Source organism: Hippoglossus stenolepis, chromosome 9 (genome assembly GCF_022539355.2).
Source record: "Hippoglossus stenolepis isolate QCI-W04-F060 chromosome 9, HSTE1.2, whole genome shotgun sequence".
Classification (NCBI taxonomy): domain Eukaryota; kingdom Metazoa; phylum Chordata; class Actinopteri; order Pleuronectiformes; family Pleuronectidae; genus Hippoglossus; species Hippoglossus stenolepis.
The window spans coordinates 14,985,132-15,004,574 of record NC_061491.1 but is presented as its reverse complement, the minus strand read 5'-3'; the positions used below and the strand labels follow the sequence as shown (position 1 = coordinate 15,004,574).

Here is a 19,443-nt window from a genome sequence, read left to right as displayed (position 1 = left end):
GGTTCAACTTTTGACGGAACACCGGTACGTACCGGAAGTACTTGTGTTTTCGTGTGTAACACGAAGAAGCTAAATGCTCTGAGCTGGATCGTCTCTAATTCAGCACTAATCTACAAGTAAGATAATAACAATTAACACTATAAACATTGTTACTAGCGAATTTAAATAACAGTGGGTCATCATTCCCCAGGACACAGGGTTTTTTTCATATAAAACGAGTAGTTAATGAAAGCTAACGTTCGCTTGTGCTACTCAATGCTAGCTTGTCATCACGTTGTTTTCTCTACAGCAGTTGTTAGTAATGGTGTTACCCCACTAGCAAGCTCTTTACGTGTAAGACGTTGTTTGTATTTCTCTCTCAGTTGATATTAACCTGGTTAAATGTCAATAGTTGTTGTCGTGTTCTCTGGACAAACTCCTGAGACATGCTCGTAGCTACAGAGGAGCTAATACTTGGATGTAGCGATAAGTTGACAAAGACTCTCATCCTACTGTGGATGAGTCTTTTTTTATCAGTTTTTTTATCAGCCCTGTTCCGTTGCCATGGAGCTGCCTGTAGATGCACCGTATCACCTCTTTAATCGTCAGGATGCTCTGTTTGTTGTGATTTCCAGAGATGTCCATGTCCCACCTGTATGGGCGCAGGGAGGAGGAGGAGGAAGGTGTGGAGATTGAGAGCTTTGAGGTGACAGACTGGGATCTGGCCAATGAGTTCAACCCGGAACGCCGCAGACACAGGCAGACCAAGGATCAGGCTACCTACGGTATCTGGGCCGACAGAGACTCTGATGAGGACGAGAGGCCGAGCTTTGGAGGCAAGAGGTAAAGCAATGGGTTTGTTTAATTTTAGGCATCCCGACAGGAGAAGTACACACAACACCAACAACTGCTTTATGTCAAAAGAGGTATTGAGAAGAACGTCAATTGTGTCCTCTCTAGATCTAAAGACTACACCGTTCCAGTGAGCTTTGTGAGTGCTGGCCTGCGTAAGACTGAAGCTGAGGAGAAGCAGCAGCAAAAAGGAGAAGAAGACGCCAATGATTCTGAGGACGATGCTCCTTCAGCACCTTCCCCCCCTCGCAGCACTGCACCCAAAAAACTGCAGATGGTAAATTTTCTTATGTATGCATTTTCCAGCCTTTGCAGTGTACTCTGCAACAGAACATTACATGGACAATTATATTAATTATCAAAATGTGTTGTTATTAGCAGGCTAATTTCCGCAAGAACCAGGCCCAGAGGTTTGCAGGAGGTGTTCACTCTGGACAAGGCATTGGTAACTGGGAGAAGCACACAAAGGGAATTGGTCAGAAGCTTCTGCAGAAAATGGGCTACCAGCCAGGCAAAGGCTTGGGCAAGAATGCACAAGGTGGGTGACTCTGAGGAGGCCATGTGATTGAGATGTTTAGTAACACAGTATGTTTTACAGAAGAAACAAAGGTAAGCTGATGTACATATTTCTTTCTTGATGCTGCAGGTATTATAAACCCCATTGAGGCAAAAGTTCGGAAAGGCAAAGGAGCAGTGGGCGCTTATGGAAATGAGCGAACGAAGCAGAGTCTCCAGGATTTCCCTGTGGTCGACTCAGAGGAAGAAGAGGAAAAGGTTAATTTGACAAAAATATCTTTCCATCTAGAATGAATTTTAGATTATCTAGTAAAGTGGTTTTGTTTAGTGAGTCTGCATTATTTTTGACATGTTTTTGAATTCCTGTCTGTGAAGGAGTTTCAGAAGGAGCTAGGCCAGTGGCGTAAGGATCCTGCAGGTCCCATTGGAAAAAAGAAACCCAAGTACTCCTTTAGAACTGTGGATGAGCTGAAGGCTAAAGGCAAACTGGCGGGGCGGAGCACCACAGTATCCGCCGGGGAGCTGGCACAGGTCAAGGTATGTTAGAAGTGACTCTAGTTTTAACATCCCTTTGCGGTGGCCTCAAAGGACTGTTAACAGCGTACTATGCCTTGGATCTCCAAAACTACTTGAATAATGCTGTAATGTAGTAATAAGCTTCAGAAACTAAACATGATTCTACTCAATGCCACCCTCTGTGTGTGTGATGTTATTTTAGGAAAGTAGGCCTGTGGTCGGTTGCCAACTTTTTCTCAGAATCTCATTTACCTATTATTTCTCCCTGTCTCTAGGTGATAGATATGACTGGAAGAGAGAAAAAGGTTTACTACAGTTACAGCCAGATGTCCAACAAGCACAGCGTCCCAGATGAAGCTCCACCAAGCCTGTCCACTAGGGATCAGAAGGGAACTGGCTTTGCTTTGCCTGAGCTTGAACATAACCTGCAGCTACTGATAGACCTCACAGAACAGGACATATTGCAGGTATGAGGTGTATCAGCAATCTGACTCTCGTGTTATGATGTTGTGGTCTCTATAATTTTTCAATATACCATTCTGCGACGTATACTCTGTGATTCTCATGTACTGACGTGTTATCTCTTTATCTCATCATATTAAACCTTCATGTAGTCTGCCAGACGTCTCCAGCATGAGAAAGATGTAGTTGTGTCCCTGAGCCATGAGTCAAGAACACTGCAGACCAGACTAGATGCAGAGCAAGATTCCATCCAGAAAATGGAGGCCGTACTGGCGCTGGTGGAGCGTTTTCCTTCTGGGGAAACTGCACCTGGGGAGGGACCCACCCTGCAGGTGCATACACAGACTAGCAGCTAACATTATCAGATTATTTCCGTTTATTAGTCTCTGCTCTGTTTTCAAATTCACAAACTTCATTTATTTGGGTGCTTTCCTTGCTCTCTGTTCAGGAATGTGCCCGGATCTTTGAGACCTTACAAACAGATTATTATGAAGAATACAAGACAATGGGATTGTCAGACTTGGCTGTAGCAGTTGTTCATCCGTTACTCAAAGAGAGACTTTGCTCTTGGGACCCACTTAAGGTAAGCTTTTCTAATTATCTTCTTTTGAGGTTACGATGCATTGTCATTATTTAATCCCTAATTAAGCTACAAATCTCTTTAACTTTTTCAGGACAGCTCTTATTGTCTGGAAGACATCGGCCAGTGGAGAGCAATCCTTGAAACTCGAGAACTCCATTCCAGTGGCCCAGATTCAAATATGGACCCTTACCACAGGTCATTTTAAACAAAAATAGACACTCAGCTCTGCTCATCTACTTGTATGAGTTAATTCTATTTACAATATGTTACAATCTGTTTTTACTGTATGCATCTTTCTTCTTCCAGAGTGTTGTGGGAAGTGTGGGTCCCAGTGATGCGGACCTGTGTGTCACACTGGCAGCCTCGTATGGTCGGTGCGATGGTGGACTGTGTAGAGGTGTGGGCTCCTCTTCTCCCCCTGTGGATCCTGGATAATCTTTTGGAGCAGCTGATCTTACCCCGACTGCAGCGAGAGGCAAGACACACACACACTCTCAACTTTCTTAGATGTGAAGAAACCCCTAAACTCCCTGATCTTTTCCCATAATTTAATTGTTGATACTTTCCTTCTATATCACGTTTTTGTCTCTTTGTTTCCTGTGTAATAGGTTGATAACTGGAACCCTCTAACTGACACAGTGCCCATCCACTCCTGGATCCACCCATGGCTGCCTCTGCTCCAATCACGTCTAGAGCCTCTGTACCCGCCCATCAGGAGCAAACTGTCCAACGCATTGCAACGATGGCATCCCAATGACACGTCGGCCCGCCTCATCCTGCAACCATGGAAAGATGTTTTCACTCCAGGTGCATGGGAGGCCTTTATGGTGAAAAACATCATTCCGAAATTAGGTATGTCTTCATCAGTGACAACCATAGGGATACTAAAGCAATGTAGTCTCTCTGTTCCTCCTTTTCTCTCTAATTTCTTGTCTCCATTTGACGAATCTGGTCTCCTTCAACAGCTTTGTGTCTGGAGGAGCTGGTTATCAACCCTCACCAGCAGCAGATGGAGCCATTTCACTGGGTGATGGACTGGGAGGGCATGCTGTCCCCCTCCAGCCTTGTGTCCCTGTTGGACAAAAACTTCTTTACTAAATGGTTGCAGGTCCGTGAACATAGTAAATTGTTTATAGAAATTTATTAAAGATGTTGTCAGCCACATTTGATCATTTCAAATGTTAAATTTCAGTCAATCTTTATTTTTGTTGTTGATTTTAGGTGTTGTGTTCATGGTTGAGCAACAGTCCCAACTATGAGGAAATCACTAAATGGTACCTTGGATGGAAAAGCATGTTCAGTGACGTCTTGTTGGCACAGCCACTCATAAAAGAGAAGTTTAATGAAGCTTTGGACATCATGAACCGTGCAGTGTCTTCAGGCATGGGTTAGTATTGCTCACAGATTTAAAGACATAATAATATAGGACATCATTTCCTTATAAAATTATGCTGATAAAGCAGAAATCCACTTTTTTTGTCATTGGTACCAAAACAATACATTTTGTCTCCACAGGTGGATACATGCAACCTGGTGCAAGGGAGAACATTGCATATCTCACGCAGACAGAGAGAAGGAAGGACTTCCAGTATGAAGCAATGCAGGAGCGCAGGGATGCGGAGAGCGTGGCTCACAGAGGCATCAGCACCGGTGGTCCAACCAACTTTAAAGATCTGATCCAGACCAAGGCAGAGGAAAACAATATTGTCTTTATGCCCTTAGTGGCCAAACGGCATGAGGGCAAACAGTTGTACACATTTGGACGAATCGTCATCTACATTGATAGAGGGGTTGTGTTTGTGCAGGGGGAGAAGACTTGGGTGCCCACGTCTTTGCAGAGTCTGATAGATATGGCCAAGTGAGGTTGGACTGTCTGGTTCCTTGTTTTTCCAGCTGTTCCAACAGATAATTTAGGGCAACTGTTTTTGCATTTTTATGTAACTTCAGCTTCCTGGTCTTAGTTGTATGTGACTTGGATAATTGTGTAAAATCTTAAGACTTGTTATACTTGTGAATAAATACTTTTTGAATATATGCGATCTCCTTTGTTGTTGTTTAAATCAGATTAAATGTACATGTTTATTTCTGCACTTGCTTAGTATAGCATCATAAATATAATATATATATATATATACCTATGATATTTATGTAAAAAAATAATACTTATAATAATAATAATAATAGTATAATAATACTTATTATTATTATTATTGTATTATATTTTATAGTAAATGACTATTACTGTTATGTTATTTCTACTTTACTATTTTAGTACACTGTCCTTTGTTCTTTCTCTTCTTTTCTCTTTATATGGGATAGTATAACAATAAAAGTGAGGGGACATTCATAAAGTTATTCATTTCATAGAGCAGTTGTTTTTTAAAAGACTCGGTGTTTACAGTTGTTTTACGCTAGGTGGCGGTGTAGCTGCTGTAGGTTTTTGACACACCAGGGCTTCCGTCGATGTTTGCGCTTCGCGGCGTGACAAAGTGTGAAGTACGTTTGCATTCGCTCACGATTAATAGTCCGAGGCGTATTTTATACTCCAAAGGTAAGTGGAATGTTTAGGATATGTATCATCAAACACGTGCTTTATGAGCTGTCTGAGATCTGTGGCTGTAAACTTCCCTTTAAGAGCCCACGAGCTTACGTTAGCAAATGAACGAGTCGGTCTTAGCTAGCATACAGCTACAATGCTAACAACGGCTAGTAGGCCAACAGGGGGACTTTAGACACACGGCTGTTAGTTTAAGGGTTTCAAAACTATGCTTCATTGTATTGTCCTCATTCTACTTTATTTCCGGTCTTGGTGTAGCCAGCCATGTCGTCGGACGCCCTGAAGAAGCGAAAGTCGAAGGTCGTCCGCAGTGAAGGAGGAACCCCGGAGATGAAACGAGGTCGCGGAGAGGGGGACCAGCAGGTAGGGACACCGCCGGGAGTGGGCAGATGAGCGGGGTCACAGAGGAACCGGCGGGCAGTAGTCTGCCGGAGGACCAGGCCGAGGCCCGAGTCAGCGGAGGTGTCACAGTGTGTTGTAATACAAACACTCACCTGCACCGTGTCTGCGAAGGATTCAAGTTTCTGTATTATCTTGCGTTAAAATATGCATTAAAAAGATTAGATTCCAACATATAAACACCCTGAACTACACAGTAAAGGTTTTCCTGGGTGGACTAAACACCACCATACCCATAAGGCCGCGGTCTACAGAATCTAACTGAGTGGGAGTAGCTGCTCTTCATCAGCCTCAGCACACACTGTGTTTTCAATCCTCCAAATGTAGCATGTCTCATATGGACGTGAGATTGCCTTTCATTTCATGTGGTTTTGTGGCCTTCACCAGTTTATTTGGACAATCTGCTTTGGGAAAAAAACTCCACCAGTCATAAGTTGTAATTCCTGGACTGATAGGAGCGTGATGTATGCTATTGATGTATTTTTATTTGTTAGGATGCACGTGTGTATAATGAGGAGGTGGAGCTGGATGGCCGTGACCCTGAGCAAGACTATCTGCAGTACAAAGAGTCGTGTGAGAGTTTGGCCACGCTCATGAATGAGATCCAGGAGCTTAAATCCAATGGAGCCAAGGAGGGGGTAAGAGTCGTACTCCAAAGACACACACCCTGTCTGTTCTGTTATTATAGACTGATGTCAGTTATAGTGAAGTCAAATAACAGACGAGTCCTGATAAAGACAAGATTCTGTCTCTTCACCATATTCATCAATTCTGACTCTTCTTCTCAGTGTGCCGAGGTCGAGCAGAGACGTATGCAGAGCTGCATCCACTTCATGAATCTGAAAAAACTCAATCGTCTGGCTCACATGCGACTAAAGAGAGGCAGAGACCAAACACATGATGTAAGTCCCACACAACAACACTGTTGTGTGTATTAGATGTCCAGATTTCAGTCTGTTCCATCCATTTGTTGAAAAAAGTGCTGCCTAAACTTCCTATTGTGCTGACAGAGGAAGGAAAGTTGAACTCAGTGCATTTTGTTTCTACTTATAACACCTATAACTGCAGGAGCTGCCACTGTCAGCAAAGGCTATTTACACCCTCTGGTTTGTTATTTTCAATTAGGATGCTGATTCTGTTTATTGATCCTTGTTCTTTTTTTCAATCTTTATTTGACATATTGTTTGTTTTCAGTGTCACCTGGGTTGTGTTTGTAAACAAGCATTAACCACTTTTTCCTCCACTCAGGCAAAGCAGAAAGTGGACGTGCTGCACCTTCAGCTACAGAACCTGCTGTATGAAGTTATGCATCTTCAGAAGGAGATCAGCAAGTGTCTAGAGTTCAAGTTAGTACAACATTTTACATCATATTGTAAAAGCTTTCACTTGATTCGAATGAAGCAGGGTTACTCGCGAAAAATCCAAGTTTAACATTAGAACAAAACAAATGGAAATTCAATTTATTTGAGCTTTTCTGTTAGAAAACACTATAGGAATAGAATGATGAACTCCCTCTGTATGAGAATGTACTGTAGTATAGTTAATGAATATGAACTTGTGTGAAAGATACTTACACAGCTCAAAAGACACAGAAAAATGAACGGTTATTGCACAAATATGTTTTCTTAGTTCCAGTGCCGATTGTTCACTCACAGATTTTCACCCTAACCCTAACCCTGTTGTCACAATGATAATTAACTTCTGTTTCATTGTCCCAGATCCAAGCACGAGGAGATAGACTTGGTCTCTGAGGAGGAGTTCTACCAGGAGGCCCCAGCAGAGATATCCAGGCCCAACCTCACAAAAAATGACCCCCACCAACTCACACTGGCTCGACTGGACTGGGAGCTTGAACAGAGAAAGAGGTGTGTGGCTTAGTGCATTTGCAGTATGCTACGGTTAAAAAATCGATCTTAATATTTTTGGGGAGCACAGAACGGTTGTTAAAATTTTGGGTTTGCATGCAGGTTGGCAGAGAAATACAAGGAGTCACAGTCCACAAAGGAGAAGAACCAGAAGAGCATTGAGGTGAAGAAGGAACATCTGACAAGTTTACAGCCAGGACTGAACGCCATCATGCAGGTATAACAACTGTCTGTCCAGGAGCCTCATTACTAAGGCTTTCTCTTCTGAACTTAAACAGGACCACAAAGTGTTCATTTGATTAATTAAGTAATTTGACTGCTTTGTGTGTCTGCTGACTTCTTTCTATGTACAAGTGTTGAGTCCCATTCTTCATTCAGGGTTCGATCTGTCTGCCAGTGGACACCTCTGATTTATGCCCTGTCCTCTTTCCCAGGCCTCTGTCCCAGTGCAGGAGTACCTCTCCATGCCTTTTGAACAGACACAGAAACAGACTGAGATCGCCCGCCATCTCCCTCCACCTCTGTATGTCCTGTTTGTTCAAGCCAATGCCTACGGCCAGGCCTGCGGTCAGTACTCATTAGAGAATGTCTTATGTCTCAGGACAAAATGGAGTTCCTCTCTTTGGGATGCAAGCCCTGATTTTCAGTGGTTTATTTTTGTTTCTCTTTCAGACAAGAACCTGAGTGTGTCAATCAGTGGTGACGTGGAAGAGGCCAAGGCCTTGTCAAAACCTCCAGAAGATTCCCAGGGTACAAACACTATTATACATGCAGCATACATGTGGGAATATTCATATGAGTCAATAATTCAATGCATTCTCAACTAAAGAAGCAAAAATCATTTGGTCTGTATTATCCAGATGATGATAGTGATTCAGATGCTGAGGAAGAGCAAGAGAAAACGGTGAGTCTCCGGACACACACGAGAACACACGCCCTCAGGTCAGCAAGTGCAGAGTTTTCTTAATATACCTGTCTCAGCACCGGACACAGAAACTCTCCCCAGAGCTCTAGCTGTCACACTCTGTGGTCTGGCAGGTTGGGGAGCAGCACCTATCGATTGTTTTCTGCATCGGGCTGGTTGTGGGGGATTCAGAGAAATATTAGCCAAGAATGGCCTGGTGACTGTAACGTGAGCCCACGTTGGTCATGCACACTGCGTCTGGTTGTCTGTGTTTGACATCTCATATGAAACTCTCTTCCTATTTGAATCACTACTTTCAGTCCTTCCTTTGAATTCTTACTTCCTGCTTTTTTTTTTCTGTAAAAAAAAAATGCTTCAGATGCCAAGTCGCTCTCATGTTTCTCCTGTGATCAGCTGGAATTTGATACACATTGTTTTACTAATTTATTTGAAATGCCACAATGTCAGACATGCTTTTTATTTTTGCTTTCTTGCTTACTGTCTCGTGTTTCCTGTGCTTTCAACTTTCTGTTGTTTCACAGAAGAGGAGAAGGCCAACTACAGGTGGTCAGCTGGACGACAAAAGACGAGAGATGCTGAAGAGGCACCCTCTGTCCCTCTGCTTAGACCTCAAGTGTAAAGGTAACACATCGTTTTTGTAGCGCCTAAATCTAATGAACAGAAAAAAAGATTCGCTACAATTCTAAAGAGACAGGATACCGCATTGGCCCTAATGTAACAATATTTTAGGTTTAAAAACGGGGTTTGTGTCATATTTCAGAACTAGAAAATAGTAGGTTCATTCAGTGTTTCCCCCAGAATTGATTGAGTCTGTGACAGGAGCACACGCAGTTAGTGCTCATGTTCAACAGTCTGAGAGACAAGTACAGAGACCAGAGTGCAAGAAGTTCCCGTGTGTAGGAGAACTACATTGAATGCACACAACTGCAGCTTAAACTGTGGATGTTAAAAACTTTATGGACGAAAGTGCGAGCGTGACGAGGCAAATAGCACTGCAGACAGCTCTAAAAGAAATCCACAGAGCCAAACACTAACTTAAACATCTCTTATGTTATAAGAAGTGTAAATGTTTTATCAAACTGTGATGGGACACATTAGAATAAGAATAGCAGCCACAGTCTAGATAATTAATGGGAAACACTGGTTGATTCATTGCGTGTTGAGAGGAGCAGTGCAGCTTCGGTTTCTGTGAGCGTGTCAGTCTGCGCAAAATAGATCTGCACGTTCCTTGTTTTTACTCAGCATGTTTAAGCCCAAATATGAAAAAATTCATCTGCATTACAATCCTTGTGATGTGGCCATGCTGGGTCGTATTGTAACTCGTGATATGTAATCATGTATTATCATACATGATTACACAAGAAAGTAAGCATGACCCTCTCTGCTATAATGACCCCACTTGATCCTTGTGTTCCCTCTGCTGGCTGCAGAAGGAATAGTGACAGATTATGGGGAGACCTGCAATGCAGACTTAACTCTACCAAAGGGAGAAAGAGGGAGGGGGAGAGGTGAGAGAGATGCTGCAGCACCTACAACAAGCTGTAAAGGATTTTTTTCCCATTGCCAGCCTTTCTCCGGTTCCTTCTTTTATTTCTAGTACCTTCCCTCTCCCCAGTTCTCCTCCCTGCTGCCAGCTGCAGCAGACATTTTACTGCGGTAAAAGAAAAAACAGCAGCACAAGTGTCTTTGAGGGACAGTGTCACTAAGTTCACACTGACTGCAGAGAGTGGCAGCGTTAAAAATGACCGCAAGCATCTACTGTCCCCTGGGTGCTGCTATCATGCATCGTGACCACGCCTTGTTCTCGCTCTGTAATGCAGCTGCAGTGTAAAGTAAACCCTGGGGCCGTTTGAACGGATGATTAGTGAAAGGGGAGAATATTGAATAAAGCTGTTAATGGATTAGTTCATCACTGTGTGTTATCCACCTTGTCTCCACAGATGGCAGCATCCTCCATCTCTTCTTCTACTACCTGATGAATCTGAACATTATGACGGTCAAGACCAAGGTCTCCACCACCACAGACCTGACCACAGCCATCAGTGCAGGGTGTGTTTCTTTTTTTGTGTGTGTGTGCGGACCTTAATATCCATAGCCCTGTCTGTGTTTCAGACAAAAAAATGTGATGATGTCCTCTTCTTTTGCAGAGATTTGCTGAAATCAGAGACTCTAGTCAGCTGTCTCTACTCTAGTGACCAGGGACGGGAAACACCCAATCCAGCGAATCGTTACCAGTTTGATAAAGTGGGGTGAGGATGTCAGACAGTTTTTCCCACACACATCTCTCGATGCAGCTCAGGCAGTGATGTAACCTGGGGTCATCGTGTGGCTGAGATTTCCCTACAGAAAGATATATAGGGAATCAAATTAATGAATTTAACAAAATCCCTGCAGAATTAACCCCTGACTTTCTTATAGGATTGTTTGCTTTGCTGATTACGTGGAGGAGCTGGGCCATCCCTACATGTGGGTTCAGAGTCTTGGAGGACTGCATTTTCCGAGTGATGCTTCAGACGTGTGTACAAAAACTGAATATCATCCCAGCCGATCACTGTGTGTGTGTGTGTGCTACAGCTGCGTCATGTTGGTGTGTGTTTGTTTTTCCCAGGGTGTGCGTGTGGGCAGTTCACTGAGTGCCAGCCACATGGAGAACACCATGAAGCTGCTGAGGGGACGGGTCCAGTCCCGCTTGGCTTTGCACAAACAGTTTGCCTCTTTAGGTACATTGTTTTCAAAGTTTCCACATTTAATGCTCCCTCGTGAAAAGACTGTGAGTTTTGACTGCGTTTGTTTGTGTCCTCAGAGCACAGCATCATCCCAGTCTCTGCTGAGTGTCAACACCTCTTTCCTGCCAAGGTTGTCTCCCGTTTAGCTCGCTGGACCACGATCGCTCACCAGGAGTACATGGTACACACACACACTCATTTATAGATGTGGAATCATATGCACAGAAAGTGTTTGTCCAGAAATGCACCTGATGCAGCACATGTCTCACTGATGTTTCTCTTCCATTCAAGGATCTGCCATATACGCGTCATGTGACTGAGGCTGGTCTGGCAAAGGAGACTGGTCTGTACTTCATGGCAGTGGTTGAACGAGGCACAGGTAGATACTATCACTCTTTATAGAAGTTGCTGTTATTGATGACTCGATGTGAAGTGTTTTTTTATAAACAACCTGTCCCTATCTGTGTGTCCCTCTCAGCTCGTCTCCAGGCCGCAGTGGTGCTGAGTCCACGTTACCCAGCGATCTCTCCTCTTTTCTCCCTCTCCCTCAGCTGGAAGGGTGAACGCAGTGGACGCACTGATGACAACCTTCGAGTAGGAACATTTCATTATTGGTCATTTGCCCAGGAGCTTGTGCTGGGCAAATGGTCCAAAATTATATTGAGATAAAATGTTCATATCAGTGCATATAGAATTTTGACAGTTTATGTCTCGTACTCTTCCTGATTGTTTTACTCTGACTCGTCTACAGGCCATGGAATGTGAGGTCAACGTGTTCAAAAACGAACTACAGGGACCACGTCCAGGACACCAGCTCCTGACCAATCAGATTGAACGCCTGTGTGTCTGCCTGGATGTGTATTTGGAGACTGAAGGACAAGATGACAGCGTGGAGGGACCACGAGAGTTCCCCCGTGAAAAGATGTGCCTGCGCACAGTCAGGTACATAGCCACACAAAGGAATAATGAAACTTTTCACACACATTCGGTCAAGGAGACGCTGAGTGGATTAATTTCTTGCATTTCTAACTCCCTCTTTGAATTTCAGGGGTCCAAATCGTCTGAAGCCGTTCAAGTACAACCACCCTCAGGGCTTCTTCAGTCATCGCTGAGCCTGTTAATGATCCTCCCCACTGTACCTACTAGTTTTAACTGCCCAAAATGAACTTTGTGACTGTGACACAACATTTTTTAGTCTTTGTACCAAACTGAAAATAAAAGAACTTTTGCTTATTTTCTTGAACGAGTGTGTATCTGTTTTTCTTAAAGCTCTGTTGTATCCAGGCTTTTGTCCACTCTCAATGTATCTGTTTCATCCCTCTGCCCTCACTTGTCTGTGCTGCTCTATTTATAGTTGTCTTCTGCTCTAGCTGATTATTATGCCATTCTGGTTCGGTGCTGGCGGGAGCTGAGTCACTTCCACTGAGAATCATGTCTAGGCTAGATGATATTTGGTGTATAGTCTACCGTTGGCCTTTGACTACTCTTATCATCCTGGTGGCAGTAATATTAATAATACAGGTTACTTAGGATACTGATACCAGTTCTATGGTGTTTGGGACAAGTACAGCGAAAACTCGTTCTCTCTTTCTCTGTCTCTCTCGGACACAAACACAGACAAACAGTGTGATTGTACGCATGTGTAAAAACAACAGAATTTGTAAATTTAGTCAATGTACGGAAAGCCAGAGGAAATGGTGAGGTCTTCAGTTGGCAGTGCGTAGCACGAATGATAGATACTGTCCAAACATGATGAATAAAAAGACCCCAAATGACCACTAAGTGATCATTATAACAGAATTGTTTCAGACGCATTTGTATAGGAACGATTCTGTCCCAAGCTTTTAGATCCATATAAACGTTCGATCACTATATCTGTGATCACTATGTCCGGTTTCCACTGTATCACGTTAGTTGATACAGAAACGTACAGCCTGACCTAAAATGTAATGGCTCAAAAGGGTATGCGTCATTTGTAGGAGAATGGACTGTTTTCTGAGAAAAGGCATTGCATGGTTTTTACTGTTTTTAAATGAGTGAGGAGTTTTTTTTATTGGTGAAAAGAAAAAACTGTCGGGAACATGTACTCAGTTAAATAAATGCTGGCTGAGTGATTTATTTCTAGTCATAAGATGAGGGAAAACTAATGTAATCTTTTCCACTTGATTCTCAAAGGGCAAAAATAACAAATTATTTAGATTGGACAAACTGAAAATTCTACCATCCCAGTTTACATAAATTAAAACCAGATGGCTTTTCTCGCCCGACAAGTTGGCTGCAAATTGTTCTGTTTGCATTGAGAGTAGTCGCAGTTGAATTGACACAATTAAAAGAGCGAATAGTTCGTTAATCTTTCATCTAAATGCAAAATAACAGAATGCATCCACCAGATGACATGCGATTGCAATTGGGTTTTGTCACCAGCTGCAGAATTCATTAGTAAACCCAATTAGGAATAAATGTTCGCCTTTTCTGTAAAAGTTTGTAGAAATGTACAGATAAAGAGTTGAAATGTCACTGGAAATCATGAAGTGACAGACGGGCATTTATTTTGAATGGTTTCAAAAGTAAAGCTCCCATTATGAATTAATTCTAATCCTACTCATGATATTAAATAAATACATCCGATAATTATGTATTAATAATAGCGATACATGTGGAAGGTGTGAAATGATGACAAGGGGACTGATGGTAGTGTGTGAACTGACCCTTAAGCTGTGAGGCAGAAGTGGAAAAAAACGGGCAAGCAAGCAAACGCTCTGCTGCTGATTAATGCATGAACGTGGTCTGTGAGACATGATGGAGGGTGCAGTGGCTGCTGAGGGAGGGTACAGCTCCTTCGCCGCAATGCAGTGCAGTTACAGCGTTTACCTTTTGGCCTCACGTTCTGTAAGATTACTGTCGACGCTGCACTTTTATGTTCACCTCAGCTGAGGTCAAATTGTATATGTATGTAATGTGCGAGTGTGTACTACAGATTAAGAAAACCCCACAAAAATCCGCTTGTGTTGTATTTTTCATTCTTTATTTTCGGTTTCATAATGCATATTCTCAGCAGTTTATACATAGCACAGTCATCATTGTCCTAGCGCTGCAGACCAGAGGAGTGAGACGCGGCCGTTCACCTTTCGGGGAGAAGCTGCGTTAAGGTGCACAACAAGCGAAATTCAAGTCTTCTTTACTGATGTGTGTGTAAATAATATAATATAGACATTTGTATCTCCGTAAATATACATTTCTTTATATTCTGTCACAATCTATAACTTGACATTGTTTTTGACATCTCTACCCTTTTGAAGGCTTGTGTAGGTACAGCAGGCCTCTGCGGTTCCCGTCAGCGGGATTCCGTTTAAATGCACTTGTTATTTATTAAGGGCAGTTGTCACATTCAGATAAAGAGTTAAGAGCATTCTGCATTCACTACAGTCATACATCAGAAGCATCAGGGGTGTGTAATGGCCATACTTAGGGAGCAGGGGGTTATTTGCTACAGAAAGCACTATTGCTTACATACCAGGACCTGCTTAGTTTTGGACACTGCGGTGTCAGTCTGAACTGCTGGGTGCCTCCAGCCTCTGCCCTGCCCTCCCTCAGGTCTTTGGCATCTCCACCACTCTAACCCTGTAATGCAGCTTTTCAAGTCTTACTTCTTGGCCTTCTCGTCCTTGCTCTCCTTGGTCTCAGTGCCAGAGGATTTCTCTGCCTTCCCTCCTTCCTTCAGGTCCTTACTCTCGTCTTTACTCGTCTTGCTTTTCTCCTCAGGCTTCTTCTCCTCTTTCTTGCTGTCGGATTTTTCAGGCTCAGGTTTAGAAGCAGGCTTCTCCTCTGGCTTCTTCTCTTCTGGCTTCTTCTCTTCTGGCTTCTTCTCTTCTGGCTTCTTGTCCTCCTTCTTGCTCTCTGGTTTCTCAGGCTCTGCTTTAGGGGCAGGCTTGGCCTCGGGCTCGGTCTTCTCTGATTTTGGAGCAGAGGGTTTTTCCTCTTTAGCAGGGGGGGTGCTCTCTTTAGCCTCAGTCTTCGGTATGTTTTCTGCGGGCTTGCTGGGAGCAGCAGGTTTTGAAGCATCAACCTTGGGTGCTTCATCTTCATCTTCTTTGCTTTCTTTCTTTTCGTCAGGTTTCTCTGCTTTGCTCTCAGGCTCTTTCTCTTTGGGCTCCTGCTTCTTATCCTCCTTCACAGGCTGTTCTTTCTCCTTCTTATCCTCCTTGACAGGCTGAGGCTTCTCCTCTTTCTTCTCCTCTTTAGGGGTGTCTTTGGCAGCGATGGGCTTGGCCTTCTCTTTCTCTGGAGACTTTGGTTCAGGGGTCTTGGGAAGAGGAGATTTGGACTCAGGGGATTTGCTGGGTGGGGATTTTGACACAGGTGACTTTGGTGCGGGTGACTTTGACTCATCTCCTGCCGGGGATTTAACTCCAGGTGACATTGTGGGTGATTTGGCTGCTGGTGATTTAGATTCTGGTGATTTTTGTGGAGATTTAGATTCTGGTGATTGGACAGCAGGGGATTTAGGTTGAGGGGATTTTGAAGGAGGAGATTCAGCCTTTTCTGGCGATTTGGACTTCTCTTCCTCCTCTGCCTCCTCTTTGTCTTCCTTCTCATCATCCTTCTTTTCCTCCTCTTTCTCGTCCTCTTGCTCTCCCTCAGCATCCTCTTCTTTATCATCTCCTTCCTCACCTTCTTCTTCCTCCTCTTTGGTTTCCTCTTCTTCTTCTCCAGCCTCGTCTTCCTCCTCTTTCTTTTCTTCCTCATCTGCGTCCTCTGTGACCTCTGTCACCTGGGTCTCATCTGTCTGCTCTTCCACGATGACTGTGTCTGAGATCTCATCTGCTTTCACCTTCATGTGGGCAGAGATTCTACTTTCCAGGTAGGAGTAGGGACCTCCTCCTGACACAAAGCGCTTCTCCTCGCCCTCCAGTAGTTTCCTGTTTTAAAAACAACGATCCACAGTGAGTGAAAACGACATTAAGAATTCAAAGAATCTATTTAATTAAACTTGCATGTGAGCTTTAAACCCCTGACCAACCTGTAAGCAGCGATCTCAATATCCAGAGCCATCTTCACATTCAGCAGGTCCTGGTACTCTTTCAGCTGGCTGGCCATCTCCCATTTGGTGTTTTTCAGCTCATTATCCAGCTGATTGATGGTCTCCTGCAAATTAAAAACACACAGTGTAACCAGTCAAAGACGACACTGACTGTATGACAGGATGAGCAGTTAATGGTTTTCTCTGTAAGAGGTAAGTGTTTGTGCCTGTAGTGAGTTGAGGTCATCGTGGTGTCTGTCCTCGCTCTCCATGCGCTGCCTCTCCAGCGAATCCTTGGTTCCTCGGAGGGTCTCCAGCTCAATGGTGCGGCTCTGGAGCTGACGGCGGTACTCTCCGATCTCTTCCTGGGACCCGCGAATGGCATCATGGTTGGACCTTGCGGTTTCAGACAGACGCTCCATACGAACTGCAGGAATTGCAAACAAAAGACATCACTTGCAATGTCAGAAATGTTTGCTGTGTCACACCAAGTTCCAAACCAGCTTACTTGCAAAAACATTTAAATTCAGCATTCTTATTCAGCACACAGGCAAACATTGGAGTTTTTTATGTCCTGAGACATTTGACCTGTCTTCTGTATGAAGGCCTCAGTGTCAGATACAGTCACCACTGGGGGCCTTAGTGACCTTGACAGTCGCCATGTGTCAGTCGCCAGTCTGACTCAGCTTCCTCCCTCGAGCATTAATGACCCTCAGTGCTGCAGTCAGCTGGACACGGGGGAAGGTCATTCAGTTGGCACCTTTTAATGGCTCTATCAAGTCAGCATGTAAACCTACTGCTTGTGTCAATGTGTAGAGCCATTAAGTGGCGTGATGTGCCATTGAAATTCTTTTCACATACAGCCCTTATAGGCCTTTATAGGCTCAATCTCAAAGTGCTGCATCTCACCCCACATCTACTTCAGCAGACTCTTTGACTCCTATTCTGAAAAAGTGCAGGTTACGTCTATGTCCCCTGCAGTCACGACAGCAGAGAGAAAGAGTGTCGATGAGCCCTAGTGATGAAGCATCACCTGCCTGCTAAGGGCAGGTGACCTTGGCATGACTACAGTGTTATGTCGAGTTTCAGGACAAGATCCATCAACACAACAAGCAGACGTACAGCAAGCAATAACACACCCACTGTTAGAGTGAGAGTGCTGCCTCCTTCCTCTCTGTGTGCATCTCACACCTGCAGTGCTCGCCTCAAATAAAATTGATCATTCTGCAGCAATGATGCACCAACAGAAAAGCGCAGCATTTAAACTGAGGGTCCTATTGTTTTAATCTTGATCTCTGAGCATTTTGTGTTCAGAGATTATCTGTTTTAATTTACTTTGCTCACCAGGTTTCTGCAATCTGGGAAGAAAAGATATGCAATGTCTATTTCAACCAGCACAATCGGTTTATCTGTAGAAGTCAGTATGTGTACAGAGTCGTAGCATAACAACAGCTTACCTGGCCACTGCTCACTCACCCTAAGTCACCTTAGTTTTTACTTCTTTAATCAATCAAACTTTATTCGTATAGCATCTCTCACAGATGTTAGTGAAGTTCAAAATTGACCCATGAGCCAAAAATAGACGAATACAAATGCTGACAGAGAAATTCCGTAAAATAGATTTTAAAAGTTATATAACAATAATTTAAGTGCACAATCTAGCGATGATATCTCCGAGTTCAGCACCATGGACAGAGATCCATCACTGCTCCGCTAACAACGCTCCCCTGTCGTTTTAGACCATATATCCCTGTAGGCTATTATAATGCATCCCCTTTTCGAATCAATCTTTAAATCTTTGTTTTAAACTTTACCTTTTGGATCCGACTCACCTTGGAACCATTCCTCTGCGTGCGTTGAGCTCTTGGATGCGTGGCTGTCCAGCTGTGCGCGGATCTCCCTCAGTGCGCTGGTGACGTCCGCCTTGAGTGAGTCCCGCATGTCGAAGCTCACCTCGGCACCTTGGATCTGAGCGAGCAGCTCGGACACCTCCTCGTCGTGGTTCTTCTTCAGAAAAACGGCCTCTTCCTCCAGGGCGCGGAGCTTCTTGTCCAGCTCCTGCCGCGCCATGCGGCATTCCTCTCCGTACTTGTTCATGGCGCGGGCTGCAGCCTCCAGCTCCTCCCGGTTGCGAGCCTCGTCTTCCAGCCTGACGCGCAGCTGCTGGATGTCCTCTTCCAGGTGGTCATGCTCCAGGACAGCGCGGGTCTTCTCCCCGGTCAGCTGCTGCAGGAGACCCCGCAGGTCGCCCAGCTCTCGTTCGTAGTGCTCCCCGACAGAAGCGCGTCCCGCCTGGCTCTGACGCAGAGCCTCCGCCTCCGCCTCCAGGTTGCGGTTGTGCATCTCGAGGTTGCGCACCTTGTCGATGTAGCCGGCGAAGCGGTCGTTCAGAGCCTGCAGGATCTCTTTCTCGCTCCTCCGTGTCATGTCGCCGGTGAAGTTGTCCAGGCTCTCGGCGGAGGACGGCTGGCTGTAGGTAACGCGGCGGCGCTGGGACTGAAAGCCGCTGGAGGACACGGGGGCTGGCCGAGCCTTGCGGTACGAGCCATGGCCGTAGAAGTGGTGGTCCACCGTGAAACTCATGTTGTCCGAGCCGGAGGAGAAGTGACTGCAGCAGGAGGGGCAGTTCAGGGTTTATATAGGAGGGAGGGAAAAGTGACAAGTCAGCAGTAGCACACGCTTCGTTTAAAGAGACACCTTCTCCCCAGAAAACTACTGGATGCGCAGGAACACAACCTCATCAGTGTGGTGCCTTGCTGATGAGCTGCAGGGTATTTCACTGAGTTAGTGAGGGTTAGTTCACTGAGGCAACCACATAAATGATACTTTAACTTGATATAAATGTTTGTCAGACATCACACTTCACTTCAGATCTTTCAGTGGTTTGTGTCCAAAACACAAATTGACCACATGTATTATTATTATGACACATGGGTCATTTTTGGCCTATTTGCAGCAGTGTAAATCACATAGGTTCTCATAAAAACAGCCCTAATAAATTGTTGAATTTTTTGTAAGGTTTAACATTTGGAGACGTGTTTGT

At 44.4% G+C, this 19,443-nt stretch overlaps 3 protein-coding genes across 4 annotated transcripts; 2 read left to right on the top strand and 1 right to left on the bottom strand.

Moving 5' to 3' along the window:
• Positions 1-13: 13 nt before the first annotated feature.
• Positions 14-4,942, top strand: tfip11 (tuftelin interacting protein 11). Of its 2 annotated transcripts, none has more exons than XM_035166655.2 (15): positions 14-116; positions 615-822; positions 940-1,108; positions 1,213-1,369; positions 1,478-1,605; positions 1,723-1,884; positions 2,139-2,330; positions 2,478-2,657; positions 2,774-2,908; positions 3,000-3,103; positions 3,215-3,383; positions 3,517-3,760; positions 3,874-4,016; positions 4,130-4,295; positions 4,424-4,942. In XM_035166655.2, exons 2-15 carry the CDS (start codon positions 617-619, stop codon positions 4,768-4,770), a joined length of 2,502 nt encoding a protein of 833 aa, XP_035022546.1. In that variant the 5' UTR covers positions 14-116; positions 615-616; the 3' UTR covers positions 4,771-4,942. The 2 variants fall into 2 exon arrangements, with proteins under 2 accessions (XP_035022546.1, XP_035022544.1); XM_035166653.2 differs by having other exon boundaries at positions 1,210-1,369.
• Positions 4,943-5,333: 391 nt separating this feature from the next.
• Positions 5,334-12,623, top strand: thoc5 (THO complex 5). Its single transcript, XM_035166836.1, has 20 exons — positions 5,334-5,459; positions 5,724-5,828; positions 6,359-6,502; positions 6,653-6,766; positions 7,113-7,210; positions 7,583-7,729; positions 7,832-7,946; positions 8,164-8,296; positions 8,402-8,479; positions 8,590-8,633; positions 9,176-9,275; positions 10,595-10,703; positions 10,802-10,903; positions 11,073-11,169; positions 11,263-11,374; positions 11,458-11,561; positions 11,672-11,759; positions 11,859-11,974; positions 12,132-12,322; positions 12,429-12,623. Exons 2-20 carry the CDS (start codon positions 5,730-5,732, stop codon positions 12,490-12,492), a joined length of 2,055 nt encoding a protein of 684 aa, XP_035022727.1. The 5' UTR covers positions 5,334-5,459; positions 5,724-5,729; the 3' UTR covers positions 12,493-12,623.
• Positions 12,624-14,383: 1,760 nt separating this feature from the next.
• On the bottom strand, positions 14,384-19,056 carry LOC118114533 (neurofilament medium polypeptide). The gene is made up of 4 exons (XM_035164990.1): positions 18,233-19,056; positions 16,628-16,827; positions 16,401-16,525; positions 14,384-16,299 (listed from the first exon to the last, which is right to left on the bottom strand). Exons 1-4 carry the CDS (start codon positions 18,981-18,983, stop codon positions 15,024-15,026), a joined length of 2,352 nt encoding a protein of 783 aa, XP_035020881.1. The 5' UTR covers positions 18,984-19,056; the 3' UTR covers positions 14,384-15,023.
• Between the last annotated feature and the right edge of the window lie 387 nt (positions 19,057-19,443).